The sequence below is a fragment of the Anabrus simplex genome, chromosome 1 (genome assembly GCF_040414725.1).
Source record: "Anabrus simplex isolate iqAnaSimp1 chromosome 1, ASM4041472v1, whole genome shotgun sequence".
In the NCBI taxonomy this organism is placed as follows: domain Eukaryota; kingdom Metazoa; phylum Arthropoda; class Insecta; order Orthoptera; family Tettigoniidae; genus Anabrus; species Anabrus simplex.
In genome coordinates this window covers 649,846,765-649,871,041 of record NC_090265.1, presented here as the reverse complement: position 1 = coordinate 649,871,041, position 24,277 = coordinate 649,846,765, and the positions used below count along the sequence as shown (strand labels likewise).

General features: G+C 41.1%; 1 protein-coding gene across 5 annotated transcripts in view; it reads right to left on the bottom strand.

Annotated features, from left to right (window-relative positions):
- The window catches only part of uex (metal transporter uex), a 485,844-nt gene that overhangs the window by 329,263 nt on the left and 132,304 nt on the right, over positions 1–24,277 (bottom strand). For all 5 annotated transcript variants that reach the window (XM_067135790.2, XM_067135791.2, XM_067135793.2 and 2 more), the window contains exon 2: positions 120–417. In XM_067135790.2, coding sequence (XP_066991891.2) covers positions 120–417 — 298 coding nt within the window. The remainder of the gene's footprint in view (positions 1–119; positions 418–24,277) is intronic.

Here is a 24,277-nt window from a genome sequence, read left to right as displayed (position 1 = left end):
GTTCCATTATAACATATTGCACGAAATATACACAATTACATACAGCCAAATACTGAAAGGCTAACCAAAATTACAACCATCTACATTATTACATGAAGTACATAGTAAGCGACACGCACCATGAGGACAGAAGGCTCCGGGTACATGCATGGCTCGCGCTTCTGCTTCTGGGTGGTGACGGTGATCTGCGTGTAGTTACTGAAGCCTGAGCCGAAGAGGCGCAGCACGGCTTTGCTGCCTGCGAGCAGCTGCACCACACCGTCATCGCCATGAATCGCCTCTCGATCCGACTGCTCAACACGCACACCCGTCACTCGCAGCGGATCTACCACTGTCTTGACCGTCTCCGCTGCTTCAGGAGGCTCCGCGGGCATGGCAGGTGGAGCGGAGCGCGGGAATATGTTGTCTCGTCGTGACCTGCGGCACAATACACACACTGCAGCGTAACGCATCGGGAACAGAGTAGGAAACTGGGGACATCCGAGGAAAAACATATGGGCACAGAACAAAGATTTTTCGAATTAATGATAAACCAACAAGGCATGAAATAAAGTTATTTGTAAAAAGTGTATCTAATAATATCTAAGCTATCAGTATTATAGAGGCCTGTCTGAGATATATGTGAACAATTTGGATCTTTTGCTGATACGTAAATGAGCGAGCTCCAGCAACATGCTGCATCTAGTGCGTTAGACTATGTTTATCTTACAATCCAGAGTAACTTATAGTTCGGGTAGCTGTGAAACGGCACTCAAACTCAAGCAATATTGAGAACGGTATATAATGGGGCTTTTCATACACAACTCTGCTATAAAAGAAGTATACAACCAGGGGCGGCCGTGCCTTATGTGCTGAAGTGCTGCAGCACACTGGTTATTGAAAAAAGAAATTAGTTTTAAAATATTATCCACAATCAAATACAGTGCATTGAAAAAGACGTCAACCAAAGAACAGGAAATTATTCAACACCCCTCACAATCAGGTAACTACTGGTGAGCTCCACGCCGGGTACTGTGCGTTCACAGCTCAGCGAGCTTTTAACCAGAAACCAGGAACTCTGCCTTTTGCGCATGCGTGCCCAACTTTTCCGATACAAAGAGAATGTGTTCAGATAGGCTGTGGAAACAACAGCCAAGACATCACTTCACAGCGATTCTTCGTTCGACCACAGAGAGGCAGCACTAGCACTAGTCACACTTGCATTACGACCGATATGAGAACGTGGTCACCTGGCACCCTCTTAACTCAGCGATAGAATCTGAGAGGGGATCGTTCAAAGCGAACGGGAAAACAAAATACTGTAGAGCTGTTTCCCCCAGGTCTTTTAATACCAAAGAGGATAGAATACTACCAACCTGCCTACTCCATAGCCACATTTGTAAATCGATGAAATGTCCCATCGTCGCCATAAGACCTATCTGTGTTGGTGCGACGTAAAAAAAAAAAAAAAAAAAAAAACCGATGAACTATAAAAGTTGTATTTTTCATCTTGTCAGAATAAGGACATGATATTGTGATTTTCTTTAATTAAAATATCTAGTTTATAAATGTCAGTATAAAAACATGACATGTAATTTTGCATTCCGACGTTGCTGGTTTTATTTCAATGATGTTGGTAACGTTGGGAAGTTCTGTTTTTGTGCGCTCACACCAAATTCGTGAATATCTTGCCATTGCAGGTGTTACTGAGTGTTTAATTATATAGTTTTATAGTTTTTTTATGAGGAATACGTATATGTGTTGGGGTCGTTTGCGTGTTTGTTCAGTGTGGAAATCGAAGTGGAGAGCTTCTTGAAAACCACATACCAGTATGTTTCTAAATATTTTTATTTTTTGGACTGGGGATGGGTTACAGCACACAACTGATTTTCTGTACCAGCCGCCACTGTATACAACAGTGTCAGAACAACGGACGTGCTGCGGAAAGAACGTGTCACATTTATTTTCCGACGTAGGATCCTTACCGTGAATACTTTTGAAAAGAGGTAAGGTCGGTAAATATAGGCAGGATCGTGAAATGAAGACATCGCACACTTGAAGGGACCGATGTGCAGACGCGTTGTCATGAAGACTGTACCATTTTCCACTTCGAACATTTCATGCTAATTGCTAGGGCCCGCATTCTTATATAAGTACATATTCCTTTTCCCGTGAATAATTGAAAATGTCTGCGAATTGTGGTTCTGATATGGTTATATCTGTTTTTCATTTTACATATTCTTGGTAATCTATACCAATAGTATAAAATATTTGTGTGTAACGGATAAACTCAAAACTACTGAACCGATTTTTAAAAAAAATCACCTATAGAAAGCTGCTTTCAAAACATTTAGATATCCTACGAAAATTGAAATAACGTAGGCCTAAACCAAGGTAAGTCATTATAGGCCAATATAGACGAAATATCGAATTTGTCGCAAAAGGACGAGACAAAGCTCATTTTAAGCCTCACAACGCGGAAAAGAGCAAGAGTTGAAGGTCGCACAGAAAGGATTACAGGACAAGCCTGGCACAAGTAAGTGGTACAAATGGCGGATTCAGATCGGGGCACGTAGTCGTCACACCACGTCTCACAATAAAATATTAGAAAATATTTTACTATAAATAAAAACGGGGCACTGTAACTAATACCATATTGGCTTCAAGTGACCCCTACTTCGCGCGCAATGAGTATCCCATTGGCGACCACGGCCAAAAACACAAGGAAAGTGAATTTTCTCGGAAAACCTACAGTTACGAAGAAAATCCATTTGCTTTCAAATATATTCAACAGAGGGCAGACCGTTTCTAATAACTTACATGCTGCTAAGAGAAATAAAATCTACGTACAGACCCCATAATGGCATACGCCTTAAACATTATCTGGGGAAACCTATCGACGGATAAAGTAGATACACTAGAAAGAATGAAGGCTATGCATTTTTAAAAAGTTTCCTTCCTGGCAATAAACGTTCCTTAGAGACTGACCTATAAGCTCACAAGACACCCGTTCTATGTAGAACTGCAATAAAAAATACATTGCCTTCTAGGACACAATACCAAGCTTTACATCAAGAACTGACAGGATGAAAAAGCGAATATATGGATACATTTTCACCGAACAGATGGCATGATGACGTCAGAATGGATGAATTCTGACTACGAACTGAGGCGTACCATAGCGCGCTTCTTATTAAATGTTCAAAAAACCATTGAAAAGGGCAGACAAAACAATATGACAACAGGCATATCAAGAAGAGTTATCTGACCTATTTATAACGAATGCTGAGGAGCAGCATGAGTCTTCTAGTGAATGCTCAACTAAACTGTAATTTCAAGGTCACGTGGTGCACTTCATTTCTCGATAGTGCCAACCGTTTACCCGTTATTTCAGTTGATGTAGGGCAAAAATTGCCCGCATTTGGAACATAGCACTGTAAAATCCCCCACTAGTTCGAAACTGTGAAATATATCAAAATCAAAAGTACCCCTTGAGTGACTCGGGATTTCAAGCTGTATCCTCTGTAGTACCCGTCGTCGACGGGGCAATCACCCAGCATGTACCCCAGCTGCTTTCTGCCAGTATTCGGGCATGCTGTATGACTCGCGACGCAGTATCTATCGGAGATGAGTGGCAGCAGAAAAAACGAATCACATCACAACAAACAATATCCGGCTCCATGGCTAAATGGTTAGCGTGCTGGCCTCAGGTCACAGGGGCCCCGGTTTCGATTCCCGGCAGGGTCGGGAATTTTAACCATCATTGGTTAATTTCGCTGGCACGGGGGCTGGGTGCTGGGTGTGTTGTCTTCATCATCATTTCATCCTCATCACGACGGGCAGGTCGCCTACGAGCGTCAAATCAAAAGACCTGCACTTGATGAGCCGAACATGTCCTCGGACACTCCCGGCACTAAAAGCCATTCGCCATTTCATTTTTCATTTTTACAACAAATAAATGCCCAAATTCAGTATTCTCCCCATGAATTTTCGTCAGCCGGGTGTCAAGAATGACTAGCCGAGCGGGAAATAGGGGGTAAAAATGGATATGATAAAATGTCAGTGTATTCTCCTCAGGGCAATAATATTGGACAGATAAACATTAACTGCACAATTGAACTATTTTAGTGTTATCACAAACAATCACATAACAGAGTATTTTGAACGTGTAGTGTTCTACTGTTCGTTCATAATCATGTAACACGGAGGCTTACCATTTCGTTGCTGTGGAGTGCCATACGGGTTTGTGACGTCATGCGGAATCGCATGCGATTCCGCACTAATCCAGGCACCGCTCGCGCACGGCACTATGTGGTAGTCAAGTTTAACATTTAAACTCCCATGTAAAAATGAAAATCCACAGCCTGTTTCAAGTCATTTGACCGGGTCAGGAATGGAATAAACGAAGCCCCCATTTTGCGGCGAGGATAGGAATTGTGCCGGCTGCCGAAGCCTGTCGCACTCCCTTGGGCAATGATAAATGACTGATAGATGAAATGAAATGTTAATGGAGAGTGTTGCTGGAATGAAATATGACAGGGAAAACCAGAGTACCCGGAGAAAAGCCTGTCCTGCCTCTACTTTGTCCAGCACAAATCTCACATGCAGTGACCGGGATTTGAACCACGCTATCCAGCAGTGAGAGGCCGGCGCGCTGCCGCTTGAGCCACGGAGGCTTCCAACTCCGACGTAACTGATGGAATTATTCTGACAATAATGAAGATTTGTCATATAAATAAACAGTTTCACACCATTTAAATTTAAAACTCCCAACGACTCAAATACATATTAATATTATGAAACTAACACATATTATCTAGATTATGTTAGCCGGGCGGTCCGCCCATTAAAAAGGTTCTGGGGAGAACAATGGGTCAATGCAATGCAATGATCTGTTTAATCAGCTTTCGATATTCTAGGCATTCACATTTAGTTTTCTTCCGACTCTGTAATATCAGGTCATTTAATGTAAAGCGAGACCTTACCTCTTTCATAACTCCCGCTTGTCTTATTCTTCTAGCAATCGTTCCTTAACGAATTTGTCTTTCTTCATAATCATCTTCACAATCTTCCTTGTCGATAAGGACCAATGACCTCGCGGTTTTACACCTTAAGACAACCATGACAAAAACCATCGCTAGTTAACACAATTGAACAATATTTTCTATGTTATCAATGGTCGGCGCTGATATAGGACTAAGCTACGAAGGTCTAAATTCATGAATTCTGTTATAGTCGGTACGGTAATACTGTATGACTTACATGATAAAAAAAATGGTATTATCTATAACTTTTGTTATGTAGTACTTTTCGATAGTACCAATAAGATAGGTATTGAAAAATTAAATTTTAGGCGCCTTTCCCTAAACTACTATTTTATTCAGCGTGAATAAAGTTATTTATAACTAGACCTGGGATTTTAGGCTCTAAAAAAATTAGTTTTAGGCGCCTAAAATAGGCTTTTAAAACAAGTAAGTAGGCTTTTAAAAGGTAAAATAGGCACTTGAAATATGTTTTTAAGATGTGTGGATAGGCAGGAAATAGACTTTAAAATATTACAAATTTGTTTTGCTAGGGGCTTTACGTCGCACCGACACAGATAGGTCTTATGGCGACGATGGGATAGGAAAGGCCTAGGAGTTGGAAGGAAGCGGCCGTGGCCTTAATTAAGGTACAGCCCCAGCATTTGCCTGGTGTGAAAATGGGAAACGACGGAAAACCATCTTCAGGGCTGCCGATAGTGGGATTCGAACCTACGATCTCCCGGATGCAAGCTTACAGCCGCGCGCCTCTATTACAATATACACTTAAACTGTAACGTCATACTTTTTTACTTTAACAAACGTGGTATCCCTATTCGCAATAAATTGAAATAACTGCAAAAATAAGATAGAATAAAAAAGACATTTATCAAAAACAATATAAAAAAGTCATGTGTCAAGAGTTATGGATTATATGATATATCATTATCAGTACTGATCTAAAACCTTAATACTAAAATCACTGTACACAATTTTACAGCACTGTAGGCATCCAATAACGGTGTACACGCGAATGGAGTATGTGTTAATTATTTGTGAGGAACATTCCTACAGTACTTTCATTCGTAGTTTGCTTTTGCTTTACAGTACATAACAATAATCTTCTCCAAATTTTTCACAGTCAGGCTGTGTCTTTTGTCTGTTAAGATCATTTAAGCAGAAGAAGAGAGCTCCACACTCACAGATGTTAGAGGGGCATAGGAAAATTTACCTACATTTTTCAATGCAATTTCACTTGGTAAGTCTACCTTCTCCCCATCCATTACCTGATGTACCCTTTACAGCACTGAATAACCTGGGTTTTTCTGCAGTACACTAGACCACTTGTCTCTTATTTTATCCCCTACCTTAACCCTAGCACTTTGTCTGTTATTCTCAGCTTCCTCGATTACAGAAAATTGCTGTTTGAGACTGTTTCTGTTTTTTCCTCCGTCTTTGTAATGGTGACTGGAAGAAATGAAAAAAATGCCTGAATATACGCAATGTCTCTCTGAACACTGGAACAATCATTTAACAGCTCTTTGACAGACGACAAGCATGCAGAGTTGTCCGTTAAAGGCAAATTGTCTATCACAGTCATGATTTTCTCAAGATGTTCTGCATAACACAGGGCAGCTTCCATCTAGGAAGGGTATAGAGGGGAGTTTCTCTCGAAAGATGGCTGTTCTTGATGGAGCCTTACAGAACACTTTCTTAATTGTTGAAATGAAAGTATTTACTGCAGGAAACTCGGCCCGAACTGTTTCTGCGAGTCTATGCAAGGCATGCACCATGCAAGTAACATGAATTAAAGAAGGACAGAAAGTTTTGCGGAGAGGTGCAGTGGCAATCATGTAGGAAGCAGCATCGGAGACAAGGAGAAGGACTTTAGAATCATCGACACTCCCAGGATTCAACAGTTGCAACCCCTTGTTGATGAAGTATGCAATGCTTTGACTATTGACTTTCTCAAGCTGTTTAGAGCAAAGAAGGTGAACGGTAGATGCCTGATTGGGTTCCAGTTTTCCTACTATAAGGTTAGCAATGTACCTGCCCACAGAGTAGGTAGTTTCGTCCACACACAACAATATGCAAGACTCCCCAATATCCTCCCGGATTGACAAAATGACCTAATTGTAACAAATCTCTAAGTAGTTTTTCTTTAATGTAGATGCTGATGGGATGTGCTGCTTGGTGTATTTCTGTAAAAAAATCTCCGAAAACCAGATTATGCACAGTATTCCAGGGGATATTTGCTGCAACTAGGGCTCTACACATATCAGCATAGAACCCATTATGGGTTGTAGGAGATGTAGTTTGTGTGAACAGAGTCTGTCTAATGTTACTTTTCATGGCTGCTTTCACTTTGTGACTGGCAGTATCTGCATGCTGCTGAAGGTGGCATTTTTTCTCATGTGAAATCTAAAACACAATAAAGTGATGTCAGAGACTAAGATGAGGAATAGAAAAGGTGAGGTATTGAATAAAATTTGTAATTTTGAACTATTTAAATTAAGCCATTATTACTCTAAAGTTAATTAAGAACAAGAACACTACAGTCCCCGAAGGGCCTTGGCTTTCAATAACGGTTGCTGCCCAGCTCATGGCCTGCAGATATTGGGTGGCATGTGGTCAGCACGATACATCCCTCAGCCGTATTGCCTTGCCTCCGTAACCCCTGCCCACTGTAGCTTCTCAATTGTCCTCACGATGCTGGGTCAACACCGTTCCAGACCTCATAGATTTCTAAATTACTGCCGGTACTGGAAATCGAACCCAGGTCGCCTGGACTAGGTCTCTACAATTAATTAGAGGAGCCAATATCAAAACCTTAGTTTTACATTAATACGAAATTTCAGATATATGCACATACCTGTTTATTGCAGTACTGGCAGAAAATAATCTTGCCATCAAAAGTCATCCGTGTAAATTGTATAAGCGCACTCTTAGATGATTTCGTGTTAGGCATGATGAACTATATTTACTTAAAAAGATGTTCTTTCACTGGCGACTTGACACAGTATGCCCCTTCTTTCTACCTGCTCATTGTTCTTCCTAAATAATCCGCCCCCTCACCCCGTCACTCGACACAGTACGTCCTTTACTACCTGCTCGTTGTTCTTCTGAGCTAATCCTCCACCTCCAACCTTCACTCAGTATTCCTTTGGTGACAGTTGTCTGGGAAGAGCACATTTCTGTGAAAAACCCACCCTCTGCTGTTCTGCTTGTTCCAGGGATGTCCATTGTGTGATTGTAAAGATTACAGAAGTTGAATTTTAAATGTAGAAAATAGGCAGTTTTAGGCACTAAAATAGTAAAATAGGCTCTAAAGGTCCAAATAGGCATTTTAGGGCACTATAAAACTCTATTAATGTAAGGGATTTGTCATAAAACGTCAACATATTTTTTAAAAATCATGATATTTCGTAAGGAACGAAATAGGCATTTGCCTTAAAATCCCAGGTCTATTTATAACCTAGATCAGGACCTCTCAGAGTGCATGCACCAGTGCATTGTACACTCCTCGATTTGGAGCAATAGCGCTGTCTCTCTCTTTCCCCCCGCCTGTCTCCCTCTTCCTCACTTGCTCCGTAGCGCTCCAAATCCGAGCCGAGTTGAGCCGAGCAGCCCAGAGACGAAGCGTTGGTCTGAACCGAACCGAGCTGAACCGATGCACTGTGCATAGGAAACGGGAAATCTGCGCATCAGTTTGCATGCGTGAGATTTTGGGCGTTTGAGAGACCCTGGCCTAGATTGTAGTGCCTCACTTCCCGACTTTACATACCGATTTTCATTAAATTCTCTTCACCCATTTTCTCGTGATGCACATGCATACATATATACAATATACATGCATAATACATACAGAGATGACGGAAAATTAAAATGTGCATTTCGTTGTTATTGTGGACACGACCGATACAGCAATACCATTGTATTTTTAATTCTGTAATGTTAGGTTAGAGGAAGTAAGTTGTCAATGAGACAGTGAAAGATGAGCCGAGTTATGGATTCCGTCTCGGCAGTGAAATACAGGTGTGACAGCCTACATGTAGAGCTAGGTAATCCGCACACATGTGGGCTGTTACATGAAGGAGTGGTGAGGAAATAACACTGACAGCTTAAGGGGTCTATGAGGTATCGGTTTCTGAGCCTCATAAGACATGTCTGGTCGTGACATCCCAGGGAAGGGTGGTAGAGTTCTTCACCAGGGGTGATGTCGCGGCCAACAGATTTAGGATAGAGTTAGTATATATTTAATGTAGTAAAATAGTTAGTTTAGTTCTAAGTAGAGGTGGTGTGTTGCAGGTGGAGCTGGCGATCCGCCCATGTGCAAGATGATACATGGTAGATTTAGAGGTAGTTAAGTAGTTAGTGCTTAGCTATAAATAGTCTGTGTTTATTTTGAATTGCATATTGGAACATTGTAACTTGGCGAAAGCCTGTTATGTTCAGTTCAATAAAACATACCAATAATATATATTTTTAATTCTGAGCAATGTACAGACAAAAATCTTATTTTATATATGGTATATAGATTAAAGGTCGAACATATGATGTCTGTATTTAATTCTCATTAGCGAGAGATCTCGGAATCATGCTTCATCGCATGTATCTCCAGGCTGTCTTTTTTTCTTTCTATCCGTGACTTCTTTTGCTAACAAACATCAATTCCAATGAGCGTCTGTACTCAACCCGATAATGATATCACAAGGGGATTTTGATCCGCCAGACATGCTGGCAACCCGTCACACTCAATTCCTTGTTGATATAAACAAGAGCTGACGCATGAACGACTCGGGTCACTGCTACACTGATATGGGGAGATTCTTCTCTCCCTTCGTTTTTTTTTCTTTTAACATGATGCCAGTATCAGCTCTGAGTCACACTATCGGCAAAGAACAGTTTATATAGGAATATTCCATACGGCTTTTTTATGCATACGAGAACGTTTCCATCTAAAACAATCTTCACAACATAAACAAGTCTAAGGATTACTTTTGTTAAGCCCCACATTCATCGCTTCGGTTCAGAATAGCTCAGTAAACCAGCAGACTAACACAAATGAAGGCCACTTTGTACACAAGCATCAATGTCGAACTGTATTGTAGAGTTCTTTTTTCAACGTCAGACCAACACATTGAAGGTATTCGGCAACGGAAGGAGGGGAAAGTGATAGGATTGGGATGGAAGCGTCCATGACCTTAATTAAGGTACATCGCTGGTGTGAACATGCGAAACCACGGAAATCCATCTACAGGGCTTACCGAAGATGGGATTCGACCCCACCATCACCCGAATGCAAACTGATAGCTACGTGACCCGAGCCGCGCGGTCACTTGCTCCGTGAAGATCGATCACGAACAGACATAAAATTCCTTTGGCAACCCCTGAAGGATCTCCAGTGCAAGGCTTAGAACTAAGCTTCGATTAGCCGATTTAGCACACGTATATAACTGTACGACAGTATTTGCAAATGCTTGTGTTGAGCCGCCAAGCACGCTAGTAAGTCATCCCTCATAATTAAGAGCCCTGCACGGATGCGGATATCCGCGAAGTTAAGGCGACTACACACGTTACTGTATAACTGTGCGATTTAACTGCACCAACCGAACTGCGGAGATTTATCTCACGTGTGGATGGTAAATCGTTGCAGTTATTTCTGCTTGCACAGGTCCTCGGAGCAAGTTCATTTTTCTAACCAATAAAACTGTGTCGATTGCGTTTACACAGTTTTATCGCAACGTGTGGACCGTGGCGGCTGCCGATTGCTCAGTTCAAGTGAGTCACTCGTTAAGATATCACAACATGTCTCAGGAAGACCAAAGCGGATATCGTGAGCATTTAGAAGCTTTCAGTGAATGCTATAGAAATGAATCTTGTCTCTGGCAGACGAAGTCTAAAGATGATCACAATCGGAACAGAAAAGACGCCGCCTACAGTAAGTTGATTTAAAAATATAAATTAATTGACTGCAAAGCCGACAGAGACGTATTTGTAAAAAAGATTAATAATCTTAAGAGTTCTTACAAAAAGGAGTTAAACAATCTAAAATAACGGGGTTAGGCACTGACGAGATATACACTCCGCGTTTGTGGTACTTTCATCAATTGGACTTCTTATATGAACAACATACTACATGTAACGCTAAGAATAATTTTCTCATAAAATCAACGTTAAGGCGGCTACACACGTTACTGTATAACTGTGCGAAACCGATAACTGGAATATATTATCTGCAGCTGTCTTGGAGTCTTTTCCCCGAAATATAAGATGCTTAAAGGAAATTCTGCAATATACTGTAAATTTCCATGTGACAGTTGTACTTCCAATGTTACGTCCTGCCAGGAATTGAACCCGGTACCCCTCTGACCAAAGGCCAGCACGCTAACCATTTAGCCACGGAACCTGACCGAACAGGACTAACGTGATGTTATTCTGTGGTACGAAGCGTAACTCATTTAATAAATTTACGTGTGAATATTCCTTTCTCTGCAGTAGCCAATCTTTAGACCACACGCTGCGTGTCTTCTTTTGTTTTTTCATTATATACACACACATAGGCCCAACACCGCTAGTACGTCATCATCGTCCGTTGCTTTGATAAATGTCTGATGAGTTCTGTCGATCGACGCAGTTATCTGTACCGTGTGGAGGCTATAGGGCTTTCAGTTTTACTGCAAAGTTCATCGTTGCAGTTAAATCGCACAGTTATACCGTAACGTGTGTAGCCGCGATTTAACTGCAACGATGAACTGCGCAGTAAAACTGAAAGCCCTGTAGCCTCCACACGATACAGATAACTGCGTCGATCGACAGAACTCATCAGACATTTATCAAAGCAACGGACGATGATGGCGTACTAGCGGTGTTGGGCCTATGTGTGTGTATAATGAAAAAGCAAAAGTAGACACGCAGCGTGTGGTCTAAAGATTGGCTACTGAAGAGAAAGGAATATTCACACGTCAATTTATTAAATGAGTTACGCTTTGTACCGAAGTTGGGGTCTCTTGTTCATATAAGAAGTCCAATAGATGAAAGTACCACAAACGCGGAGTGTATATCTTATCAGTGCCTGACCCCGTTATTTTAGATTGTTTAACTTTGTTTAACTCCTAAGATTATTAATCTTTTTTACGACTACGTCTCTGTTGGCTTTGCAGTCATTTAATTTATATTTTGCAATCAATTTATTGTAGGCGGCGTCTTTTCTGTTCCGATTGTGATAATCTTTAGACTTTGTCTGCCAGAGACAAGATTCATTTCTATAGCATCCAATGAAAGTTTCTAAATGCTCACGATATCCGCTTTAGTCTTCCTGAGACACTGTTATGATAACTAACTTAACGAGTGACTCACTTGAACTGAGCAATCGGCAGTCGTCACGGTCCACACGTTGCGATAAAACTGTGCAAACGCAATCGACACAGTATTATTGGTTAGAAAAAATGAACTTGCTCCGACGAACTGTGCAAGCAGAAGTACCTGCAACGATTTACCATCCACACGTGAGATAAATCTTCGCAGTTTGATTGGTGCAGTTAAATCGCACAGTTATACAGTAACGTGTGTAGCCGCCAGTGTCCTGGCGGATGCAAACTGAATGGCAGCGGGGATAATTTTGCTGATCATTTCTAAATAAGGAAGTTTATTGATTTTCACTCAGGTATACTCCTATTTTTGCTTGTGGTTAGGACCCCTGACATTGGTATGGGAGAGTAGTGATATATATAAAGAGCCTTGAGTTCATATATATATATATATATATATATATATATATAGCTGTAATCTGACCAAAGCCTAACTGAATCCTGCTCGCAGTTAGTGGAAGGAACAAAGATCCCTAAAGGGAATCTCAATACATCTGTAGTTGTCCCAAGAAGAAATCCTTCATAAACCTGTGACTGTAGGGGGGCGGGCCTGTTGTATTTAACAGATCTATCCGTTTCAATACCTTTGATGTAATATAGTTCAATATTTAAAACTTTACAATATTCGCGGATAACCATTCGCGGATGCGTATGCGGATGCGGATGAAAGAAGTGCGGATGCGGATAGTATTTGATACATCCGTGCAGGGCTCTACTCATAACTTGGGTCGGATTCCCATTCCTACCGGAAACTATCAAACAACATCGAACACCGCCAACCCAAGAAACTACAAATCACTATTTCTGGGCACTTACTGGCTGCAGCCTGCAGTTAGGATATACTTTTTTTTTTCTAGTTGCTTTACGTCGCCACAGCATTCGCCTGGTGTGAAAATGGTAAACCACGGAAAACCATCTTCAGGGCTGCCGACAGTGGAGTTCGAGCCCACTATCTCCCGGATGCGAGCTCACAGTTGCGCGCTCCTAACTGCACGGCCAACTCGCCCGGTTTAAGATATACTATGCATACAAGAAAACACACTATTGGCTTAAACCAAGCTCTTGAATTCCTGAGTACCAATGAGAGCATTCGTAACAATCACAGCTTATTACTGTTCTCAGTTTTGTAATCGGGGAAGTACCTTTGTTTCCGTGTCGAGGGCAGTGCTAAATACTAAAGGTGAATCCAATAAAAATAATGTTGATCTTTCAGGTGGATAAAACATTTGATAAAATTGTTTCCATACATACATAATCATTATTACCGTTACGCCTTTCAGCGTTCAGTCTCCAAGCCTCTGTGAATTTATTAAACGTCGCCACAATCCTCTAATTGCAACTAGTGCTGTGGCCTCATTTAGTTCTATACCTCTTATCTTTAAATCGTTAGAAACTGAGTCTAAACATCGTTGTCTTGGCCTCCCTCTACTTCTCTTACCCTCCATAGCAGAGTCCATTCTCCTAGGTAATCTATCCTCCTCCATTCGTCCCACATGACCCCACCATCGAAGCCGGTTTATGCGTACAGCTTCATCATTCGAGTGCATTCCTAACTTAGCCTTTATCTCCTCATTCCGAGTACCCTCTTACCATTGTTCCCATTTGTTTGTACCAGCAATCATTCACGCTACTTTCATGTCTGTTACTTCTAATTTATTAATACGATATCCTGAGTCCACACAGATTTCGTTCCCGTAAAGCAAAGTAGGTCTGAAGCTTACCGATGTAAAGATAGTTTAATCCGGGACCTGACTTCCTTCTTGTAAAATACTGATGATCGCAACTGCGAGCTCACTCCATTAGCTTTACTGCACCTCGATTCAATCTCACTATATTGCCACCCTGGGAGAGCATACATCCTAAATACTTGAAATTATCTACCTGATCCAGATTTGTATCTCCAATCTGACAACCAGTTCTCTTGGATTTCTTACTACTAACATAAATTTAGTCTTCGAAAGGCTAATTTTCATACCATACTCATTGCACCTATTTTCAAGGTCCAAGATACCCTTTGTATTAGACTACAGGCTTTCGGCACGATCTGCCAATAAGATTAAGTCGTCAGCGTAGGCCAGACTGCTTACTACATTTTCACCTAAATGAATCCCTCCTTGCCACTTTATACCTTTCAGCAGATGATCCATGTAAACTACGAACAACAAAGGTGCAAGATTACAGCCTTGTCTAAGCCCTGTAAGTACCCTCAACCAAGAACTCATTCTACCATTAATTCTCACTGCAGCCCAATTGTTAACACAAATGTCTTTGATTGATTTTAATAATCTACCCTTAATCCCATAGTCCCCCAGTATGGTGAAAATCTTTTCCCTCGGTACCCTGTCAGATGCTTTCTCTAGATCTACGAAACATAAACACAACTGTCTACTTCTCTCGTAGCATTTTTCAATTACCTGCCGCATACTGAAAATCTGATCCTGACAGCCCCCCTGTGGTCTAAAACCACACTGGTTTTCATCCAACTTACCCTCAACCACTGAGCACACCCTCCTTTTCAAGATGCCAGTGAATACTTTGCTTTGTATACTAATCAATGAGATACCTCGACAGTTGTAGCAAACCTTCCTGTTCCCTTACTTATAGATAGGTGCAATTACTGCTTTTGTCCAATCTGAAGGTACCTTACCAACACTCCATGCTAACCTTACTACTCTATGAAGCCATTTCATGCCTGACTTCCCACTATACTTCACTATTTCAGATCTAATTTGATGTATTCCTGCGGCTTTATGACAATGGAGTTTATTTACCACCTTTTCCACTTCCTCAAGCGTAATTTCACCAACGTAATTTTCCTACTCCCCATGAGCTCGGTTAACACTGTTCATTTCCTTTTCCCCCCTTTCCCGAAAGGTTTCCCTGTTGCTTGACCTAACCTTGCCAGGTTATTACCAAAATCTTCCCACGACTTCTTTCTGGATTTGACAACTATTTGTTTCTCTCTGTTTCGTTCATCTACGTACAATTTTCTGTCTGCATCGTCCTTTGTTTGGAGCTATTTCTGATAAGCCTTCTTTTTACGTTTACAAGCTGCTCTCACTTCATCATTCCACCAAAATGTTCGCTTTTTCCCATCTTTACACACAGTTGTTCCTACGCATTCCCTTGCTGCTTCTACTACAGCATCCCTGTATGCCAACCAAACTCTTTCTATATCCCGAACCTGCTTACTGTTCGTTGTTCGGAACTTTTCACTAATCATATCCATGTACTTCTAATTTCCTCGTCCTGGAGATTTTCTACCCTTATTCGCTTGCAGACAGATTTCACTTTCTCTGTCCTAGGTCTAGAGATACTTAGTTCACTACAGATCAGATAGTGGTCTGTATCATCGAAAAATCCACGAAAAATCCGTGCATTCCTAACAGATTTCCTGAATTCGAAGTCGGTCAAGATATAGGCTATTATGGATCGGGTATTCCTAGCTTCCCATGTGTAGCGGTGAATAGCCTTGTGCTTGAAGAATGTAGTCCTAACTGCTAAACCCATATTAGCGCAGAAGTCCAGCAAACGCTTCCCATTCCTATTAGCTTCCATATCTTCCCCACATTTACCAATCACCCTTTCGCATCCTTCAGTTCTATTTCCAACTCTCGCATTGAAATCTCCCATTAGCTCTACTATCCTTGCGGTTGACAGTGACTACGATGTCACTCAATGATTCATAAAACTTGTCAATTTCATCCCCATCTGCACCCTCACATGGCGAATACACCGAAACAATTCTCGTCCTAATTCCTCCAATTGACAAATCTACCCACATCATTCGCTCATTTACGTGCCTAACAGAAACTATGTTGCGTGCAATGGTATTCCTGATAAAGAGCCCTACCCCAGACTCTGCCCTTCCCTTTCTAACACCCGTCAAATACACTTTATATTATCCTATCTCTTCCTCGTTATCTCCCCTTACCCGAATATCACTCACTGGTAGCACATCCAGATTCATCTTATTTGCTGATTCAGCCATTCCTACTTTCTTTCTTCCATAAGCCCCATTAATACTGATAACTCCCCATCGCATTCCATTTCGTTCGCCAAGTTGTTTCCAAGGAGTCCCTCGCCTGTCAAATGGGAGTGGGACTCCGTTACTCCAGTACGTCCGAGGCTTGCTTAAAATGTTCTGAGCTCAGTAAATTCGTGAAGCAGGATGCTATCCTATTTATACATAGTCCAAGTGAGGATCTCTCCTCTCGGGTTAGGGACCACCAGTGGACTATATAGTCCTAGCCGCCTGAGCACAAGGAGGGCCATGACTCAGAATATGTCCGAGATGCGCACTACCATTCCATAGCAACTGGTATCCCGACTCTCAGGACCACTTACTAGGCCGCTCAGCCGTTGCTCATGGTTCACGAACTAGGACGTGACTACAGTAACCTACACCATGAACCATGAATTGTTTCCAGAAGCTCAAAATTTCAAGATTACATAGTAAGGAATGGATAGAAGTTGCCAGTTTTGTCTCGAGTCGCTACAGCTTAAATTTAGTCTTTTCAACGATCAGAAGTCGGTATATTTAGGGATACAAAAGTCGCCAACTTGGCAACAATATGTGTGCTATAAATACACGATCGCCATTGTTGGTATAATATAACAGCAGAGCAATCCACCTCTCAGGCTTATTATATAAGTGTATAAATCACAGCAACAATGCAAGAAAACATGATCCAATGGACTTGCGCAGTGGCAGTATCTCTTGAATAGCAGTTAACTATCCAGCACCGATTGGTGGAAGTTTAGGAAGGTGCAACGACCAAGAAACATTCATACCGTCATCGGGGAAATCACTTGTACGGTGGAGGGTTCGGATGATTGCTAACATTAAGTTAACACACATACTACAATTTCTTCAGACTTCGACCTTACTAGGTGAGCGAACTATTAACCACACCTTGTTACAAATGTACAAGAACTAATGGCCAAATCTCCTCCTATGGGTCCAGAAACACGAGAACCGTATATCAAAGGAAGTTGCTCTGTGAAATAAATGTAAGTTTGAGCTGCGTCATTCGACGGGAAGGCAAGAATTCCACCACATTCTATACTCCGCACGGCCTTACTTCTAAATTGAAGTTTCGCAAAAGAAATAAGCATCGCCTTCCCTCTGTTGCCAGCGCGCTGCACCCGCGAGAACAGCTGATGCAATATGCCCGAGGTAAACAGCCCTTTTAAATTGTAATACAGTACTCAGAAAAACGAATGAATATGGATTGAAAACAAATTCACAAGAACTACACTTTCTAACAATATCTGGCACTAAAATAGAATATATTATTAACAAAAAAAAAAAAAAGAGAATGAGGAAATAACACTTGGCTGGCACAGAAAGAAGGTTATGGCCTACAAAGGGAACACACTACTGATCTCAGAGTCACTGGAACCCTCCAACTATGAAAAACACACTAATTACTGAAGGAAAATGCAAAAGATCGCGAACCGTACCGAATACCATACACGCTGAGCGTTAACCACGTGGCGAATGTAAATATTAGAGTTGGCAACTAGGTTTCGAGATCGTGCTCTGCCGATATAAATCGATATGAATGGCAGCTTGGGATTGGTTGGATGTCTATGCTTCAGCACATAATCACCAGTCAGAGCCAAAATCTGCTGAAACGTCAATTTAGAAGTAGAGCCGTACGGAGTATATGCACCCTAACATAAGGCAACAAAAGCGTAAACTAGTCAGGATGAACCGAAAGGTCAGGGATATCTTGGCGCCCATATGGATGCGTGGAACTATTTGGATCTTCATCCATCGAAGTCGCTTCTAACTTAGCTTACTCCCCTGCCATTGTTTTTACCTGTTTATATGAGAAAACGTTCCTCCTATTCTCATATCTGTTACTTCCAACGTTCCAACTTATGAACAAGATATCCTTAGTCCATCCAGCTTTTATACTCGGTGTGGAAAATGCATCTACATCCCGATAGCCATGCAATGATTTCAGGAACAAGTAAATGACTTTTCGTTGCTGCAAGTGATCCACCCCGTCTCCCGATCTCAATTCTGCTTACGGAGGATTAACTGGGAAGTAATGCTCGTTGAGAATGTACACCCTCATCTAATCTCATGAAAGACCACTGCATAAAGTCTGCATAACACGCCGTTACTCCAAAACATTTCCAGCATCTTCTTGAAATAGTGCCTAACAGAACACAAGATGTTTTGAAGGCTATAAGGGGGTCTCCACGATACTAGGCAAGTATACGCATGGGACAACTAAGCCTAATTGTTTTTTGTGTTAAAATTTGAAGTTGCTTGATTTGTACCGTACTTGAGTAGTGCTCTTATATTCAATCCTTGAAAATTTACATTTCTGGAGTACCTTCTTTCTTCGGGATGGGAACAGATACCGAATATAGCATCAAAATACAAAGTCCCAACGTTAGGTAGTGAGTTTCAAATTCAGAGTTATCTACAATCACCTCAAGGTATGGCATTTAATTAACTATGATGCTTGGGTTCACACGACTCAAACTGAATGACTTTTCAACGATGGTTGTGTTAGTCATCAGAACGCTGACTAGATTACCATAACCATGCAGGGTTCTGATCGTTTCATCTTTATCCAACGGATACTTCAAGGAACGTTAACACTTCTCCGTTTGTAACGTGAGCTACTCATTTAATCTCCAGCACTCTTTTCTAAGCATCCGCTTCTATTTCCTACGTTTCTTCTGATCAACAGCCCCAGGTCACACTTATACTGTGTAGTGTTGAATTTCAGATGAAGATTACCTTAAATGATTTTATGATACTTCAGTATATATTTACTTCCGGTAGAAAATATTTCTTTGTTTGAGTTAACCTACTGTTTATATTTCCTCATCAATGGTTATTTTTCTTTGTATGCGCCGTCACCTTTCCCATATACAAATAGTCTACGTTCCCTTCCCACCATTTTACTTCTAGAGGTGGTTTCCAACTCGGCCTCTAATACTCGAGCATTAAGACATTCGAAAATATTATAAAGCAACGTAAATACTTAAGTTACATAAACAGAACATTCCCTATTAGCAATTCGTTCACTTCGTTGAAATCGCTGCTCACTAAGTATCGTTAGAGGTCCTGAGGCAATCCTGTGGTAGAGGGTTGGCATGTCTGTCTCTGACCCAGAAACTCAGGATTAGATTCCTGGTTCTTTCAAGAACTGTAATCCTGGACTGAGGTCTGGATTGGGATTCATTCAGCTTTGCCAGGCAAGAGGAGCTATCTGATATGAGTGGGAGTTGCCAACTAATGATACCTTTGGCTGTCATGTCTAGGCAGACCCAGCTGTGAGACACAGATGTACAACAATTCACAGCATCCATCCAAAGCCATGTTCTATAGTTCACTTTGGTAAACTTACGAAACCTTACTAACAGGACAGCCCCACAATGACCTAAACTGGGATCACGTTTGTGAGGTTTCATTTCATTGTGCTTAGACGTGACATAGATTTCAAAGCTGTAAGCTGTGCGCCAGGGGAATGATTTTGGAGTGTGTAACTACTGTATTTTAACAGTTCTTACTCGATACTTTCAATAATTTTATCCTCAACTTTTTTTTTTTTTTTTTGCTATTTGTTTTACGTCGCACCAACACAGATAGGTCTTACGGCGACGATAGGATAGGAAAGGGTTAGGACTGGGAAGAAAACGTCCGTGACCTTAATTAAGGTTATAATGAACAAGATGAAGTGACGATTAAAGCAACTGTGAATCGAATTAAAACACACACAGAGAGGAGTTTGAACTCAATTACTGTACAAATATCAAAGAATTCGCCTTATTTTGAACTTATTTCAATAATAATACCGTAAAATGGGGTGAATGGGAACGGTTTTATAGTATTTTCTGTCGCTGTTTTCTTGATTTAGATAATTTAATAAATTTCTTCGTGTAGCAGTATTGATAAGGTCAGATAGCTAGTTATGGTACATGAAATGAACAGATTGGTACAAAAAGTTACGTGATATTGACTGAAAAATTAGTGTTCCCATTCACCCCAAATATGGGGTCAATAGGAACAGATACTTAAGTGTCCCGTCTAAACCTATTCTCCTCATACTGGGGTGAAAAGGAACACTGAAAACCTTTAAAAATGTTATTTAAGATCTGAAAATGCATAAACAGTAAGAACTAATACAATAAGGTAATTGTCAACCTAAAACATGCTCCAAAATGTTACCATACGTGGAAATTTACATCGAATTTCAGGAGTCCCTTTCTAAAACGATTAGGGTGGTGTACCACACCAACAACGCTTGCCTTATCAATTTCACAGACATTTTCATGTTCGGACCACTTAAAAATTTGTCTGCTCTCAACTTTAGTTGGCACATACAGTACGCCTACTTCAGAAACGTTACTGTGAAGCATTCATAGTCCAACACTGGTGACTGTTTCAATGAAATAGTATTACTCTGAAGAATTTGGGTGATTTGATTAATGATCTGGATGGAGAAGTAAAATCTACCATATCCCAGACACCTTCTTCAATTCGTGCTTTCTTGTACACACCTCTCATTATTTTTTCAACCGCATGTAGTTCTCAGTTGCAGTCCTGCCTTAGGTGTGATTTGGGGTTCTGATTCTGGCGTCCTTTGGTTGGGAATGGCAACTTTCTTTTACTAGCATGTTTATCAGTAGGAACTTCATTTTATTTTGAGATCTCCTTCTGCTGTTGCTAATCATCTGACAGATGTCCTTCTTGGCTATCATTTTCCAAGTCGTCAGCTTTCACACTCTGACAAGGAGGAATGTTTAGCTTTCTCTTTCTAATTTTTACTGTCCCAGGACTGAACCTCATATCATTGAGTACAGAAACAATGCAGTCATCAGTGATACCATTGTTTTCTTCAACATCATCCACCGTTTCTTCTGCTGATGAACGGGGCAAGCGACTTAGAATACGGTCTCTGTTCTGTTTAGACACATTCGTTGAGATAAAACATTTCCATGACGATTAAGGAAACTGAGTGCAAAGTCATAACCTGGCATATTGTTTCTGAACCTCTTCACAGTGACTCACATTCTATCAAGGTAAGCCTTAACAATACAGCGGAGGTCGTTATGCATCAAATAGGTAATCAGAGGAGAACACATCACCAGCTGATCAACCAAATGATTTTCAGTATCTAAACAATGTCTGTCCAACTTTTGGCTATATTTCTATTCCTCCTTCACTTTTATTATATTTCATACGTCTGGTTAACACTGTTGTAGGAATGGCATACTTCTCTGAACATTTTCTGTACGATAATCTTCTTTTAATATCCTCTAATGCAGCAGAAAGTGTTTCCGGTGGGTCTTTCCTGTGGATTTTGCCCCTCTGATCTGGTTTATATTGCCTTGGCATCTTTCTTCATCAACTGGAATACAGATAAAATAAGGGATAGAATTACCGAATAGTATTTATATGAAGACTGTATTCACAATTAAGCTCATTTTACACATCATCTCTGTGTTCCCATTCACCCCATTTTCCAATGATTTTGTTCATTAATTGTGCATAGTGTTAACGTAGAAAAGTGTGCTTGTATGTCATGGTAAAATTATGTTTAATTGTATCAAAACATGGCATAGTTACTTATTCTAGACATTAAAAGCACTTACCTCCACGTGATTTTCTAATCCAGAAGAAGATTTTATGGTCTTTAATAGCTATAAAAAATTCAAGGTTTCCTTATTGGGCACTATTGTTGCTAAAAGTTATTGTTATCCTTTCAGAGCACATAGAAATGGCAGGAAATAAGGATAGGGAATATTTTGGGTGAAAAAAATCCCACTGAACTGCTTTACATACGATGCAACCCTTCCATAAAATAAATTCCCTACTGTGTGTTCCCTTTCACCCCCATGTTCCTATTCACCCCATTTTACGGTAATAATAATAATAATAATAATAATAATAATAATAATAATAGTTATTTGCTTTACGTCCCACTAACTACTTTTACGGTCTTCGGAGACGCCGAGGTGCCGGAATTTAGTCCCGCAGGAGTTCTTTTACGTGCCAGTAAATCTACCGACACGGGGCTGTCGTATTTGAGCACCTTCAAATACCACCGGACTGAGCCAGGATCGAACCTGCCAATTTGGGGTTAGAAGGCCAGCGCCTTAACCGTCTGAGCCACTCAGCCCGGCTAAACTTAATTCAAGTGGCCGAGAGCCACGTTGTTTCTCTTGAAAGTAACCACCACTGTTACCGTTTTGATTACCTGTAACTCAGACAGGGAAAACCGTGGATGTAATCTATCGCCTCCACCCACAAGGGTCAGTACATAGTACGTCTCCGAATGTTGGCATACACTATACAATGTAAGTTCACCATGAACACCTTCCGAAGTTTTCACAACTTGTTTTTAAATGTTAGATAAGGCGGCGGAGAAGTACTTGGCAAAGTGGTTTCGCAGCTGGCTTTTTATTCCTGGATGATCTTAATTTGAATTCCAGTGAATTACAGGTTGGAAATTTAATGCGAAAATTCACATGGCGTCTGGAAAGACATCTGACATTAAAACTCCCGACCAGAACCCAAAATGATACAGAGTCAGTGGCTCCAGGCTCGCCATAAATACCCTCGGGGAGCTGAATAACGATAAAATGAAAGATGAGGTATTGTGCAGTGCGTTAGAAAGGTAGTTGTTTCATTTTCCAGACCTGGGTTATCACAAACAATTGTCCCGCATGCTTGTATACGTCTGCTCGGCAGTAGTATCTATAGTGCCGTAGTGAGGAGTATCTTTTAGTATAAGTTGCTTTACGTCGCACTGACAGACAGGTCTCCTGGCGACGATGGTATAGGAAAGGGCTAAGAGTGGGAAGGAAGCGGCCGTGGCCTTAATTAAAGTAGAGCCCCAGCATTTGCCTGGTGTGAAAATGGGAAACCACGGAAAACCATCTTCAGGGCTGCCGAGAGTGGGGTTCGAACCCACTATCTCCCGAATACTGGATACTGCATTTCAGGATTTACCAAGAGCTTAGGTGAGAAACAAATGCTGATAGATATTAGCCAATTACTATTTTAAGTTGTCCTCGCGAGTAAGATTTCACGCTGTACGGTAGAATCGACCATGGGTCAATCGAGCGAGAATCTGTTATGCGAATCCCTAGAAGATCGAGGCGGTCGGGGAACGAAATACAAGTACTCAAATTGTAACTGTAATGCTCAGAGATGTAAGTAGGGTCTTCTATTGTTCTTTATTCTCGTCTTTGTTTATCGCTTCTACCACCGCCTAAATACATTGTTGATTTACAGGCTAACATTTTAGGGATGACAAGTCTCATGAAGTATTACGCAGATGATTGGTGTTTAAATCAACGAGTCAGCGAACAAAAAGAGGACAGTGCGAGAAGAAAATGTGAAGCTCCCTTCGTAACGTCGGATTCGAAACAGGACGACGAAAGATGAAGCAGAAAATCGGGGTGCATTGGAATGCAACGACAAATTCAGCTCGGACGATGTGACCAACATACACGCTTCAGAAGTCACGAGTCCTTATGAGACCCTCCTAATACTGTTGCGTTGCTTATCCACGAGTCATAGCTCATTCAAGTGCTAGACGTAAAAATGAGATTGATTTTTATTTATTTCCAGAAACTCCCGTTTAATTTAACTATATAAACGACTTAAAATATTGCCTTAAACACAAATTACCGAGAAAATGAGCAACGGCTGACGAACCTCTTGTTAAGAAACAGTGCCAGTATAAACAGCCTCTTCTACAAAATATAGGCTACATGCAATAATTACGGATTGTTGTTTCTAGCGGACAGTGGCTCAGATGATAAAGTATCTAGCGGACAGTGGCTCAGATGATAAAGAGTGCTGTTTTTCTGGGCCTAAGTTGGGAAGTTCGATGCCGGCTCAGTATGGTTATAACTGAAGGTGCT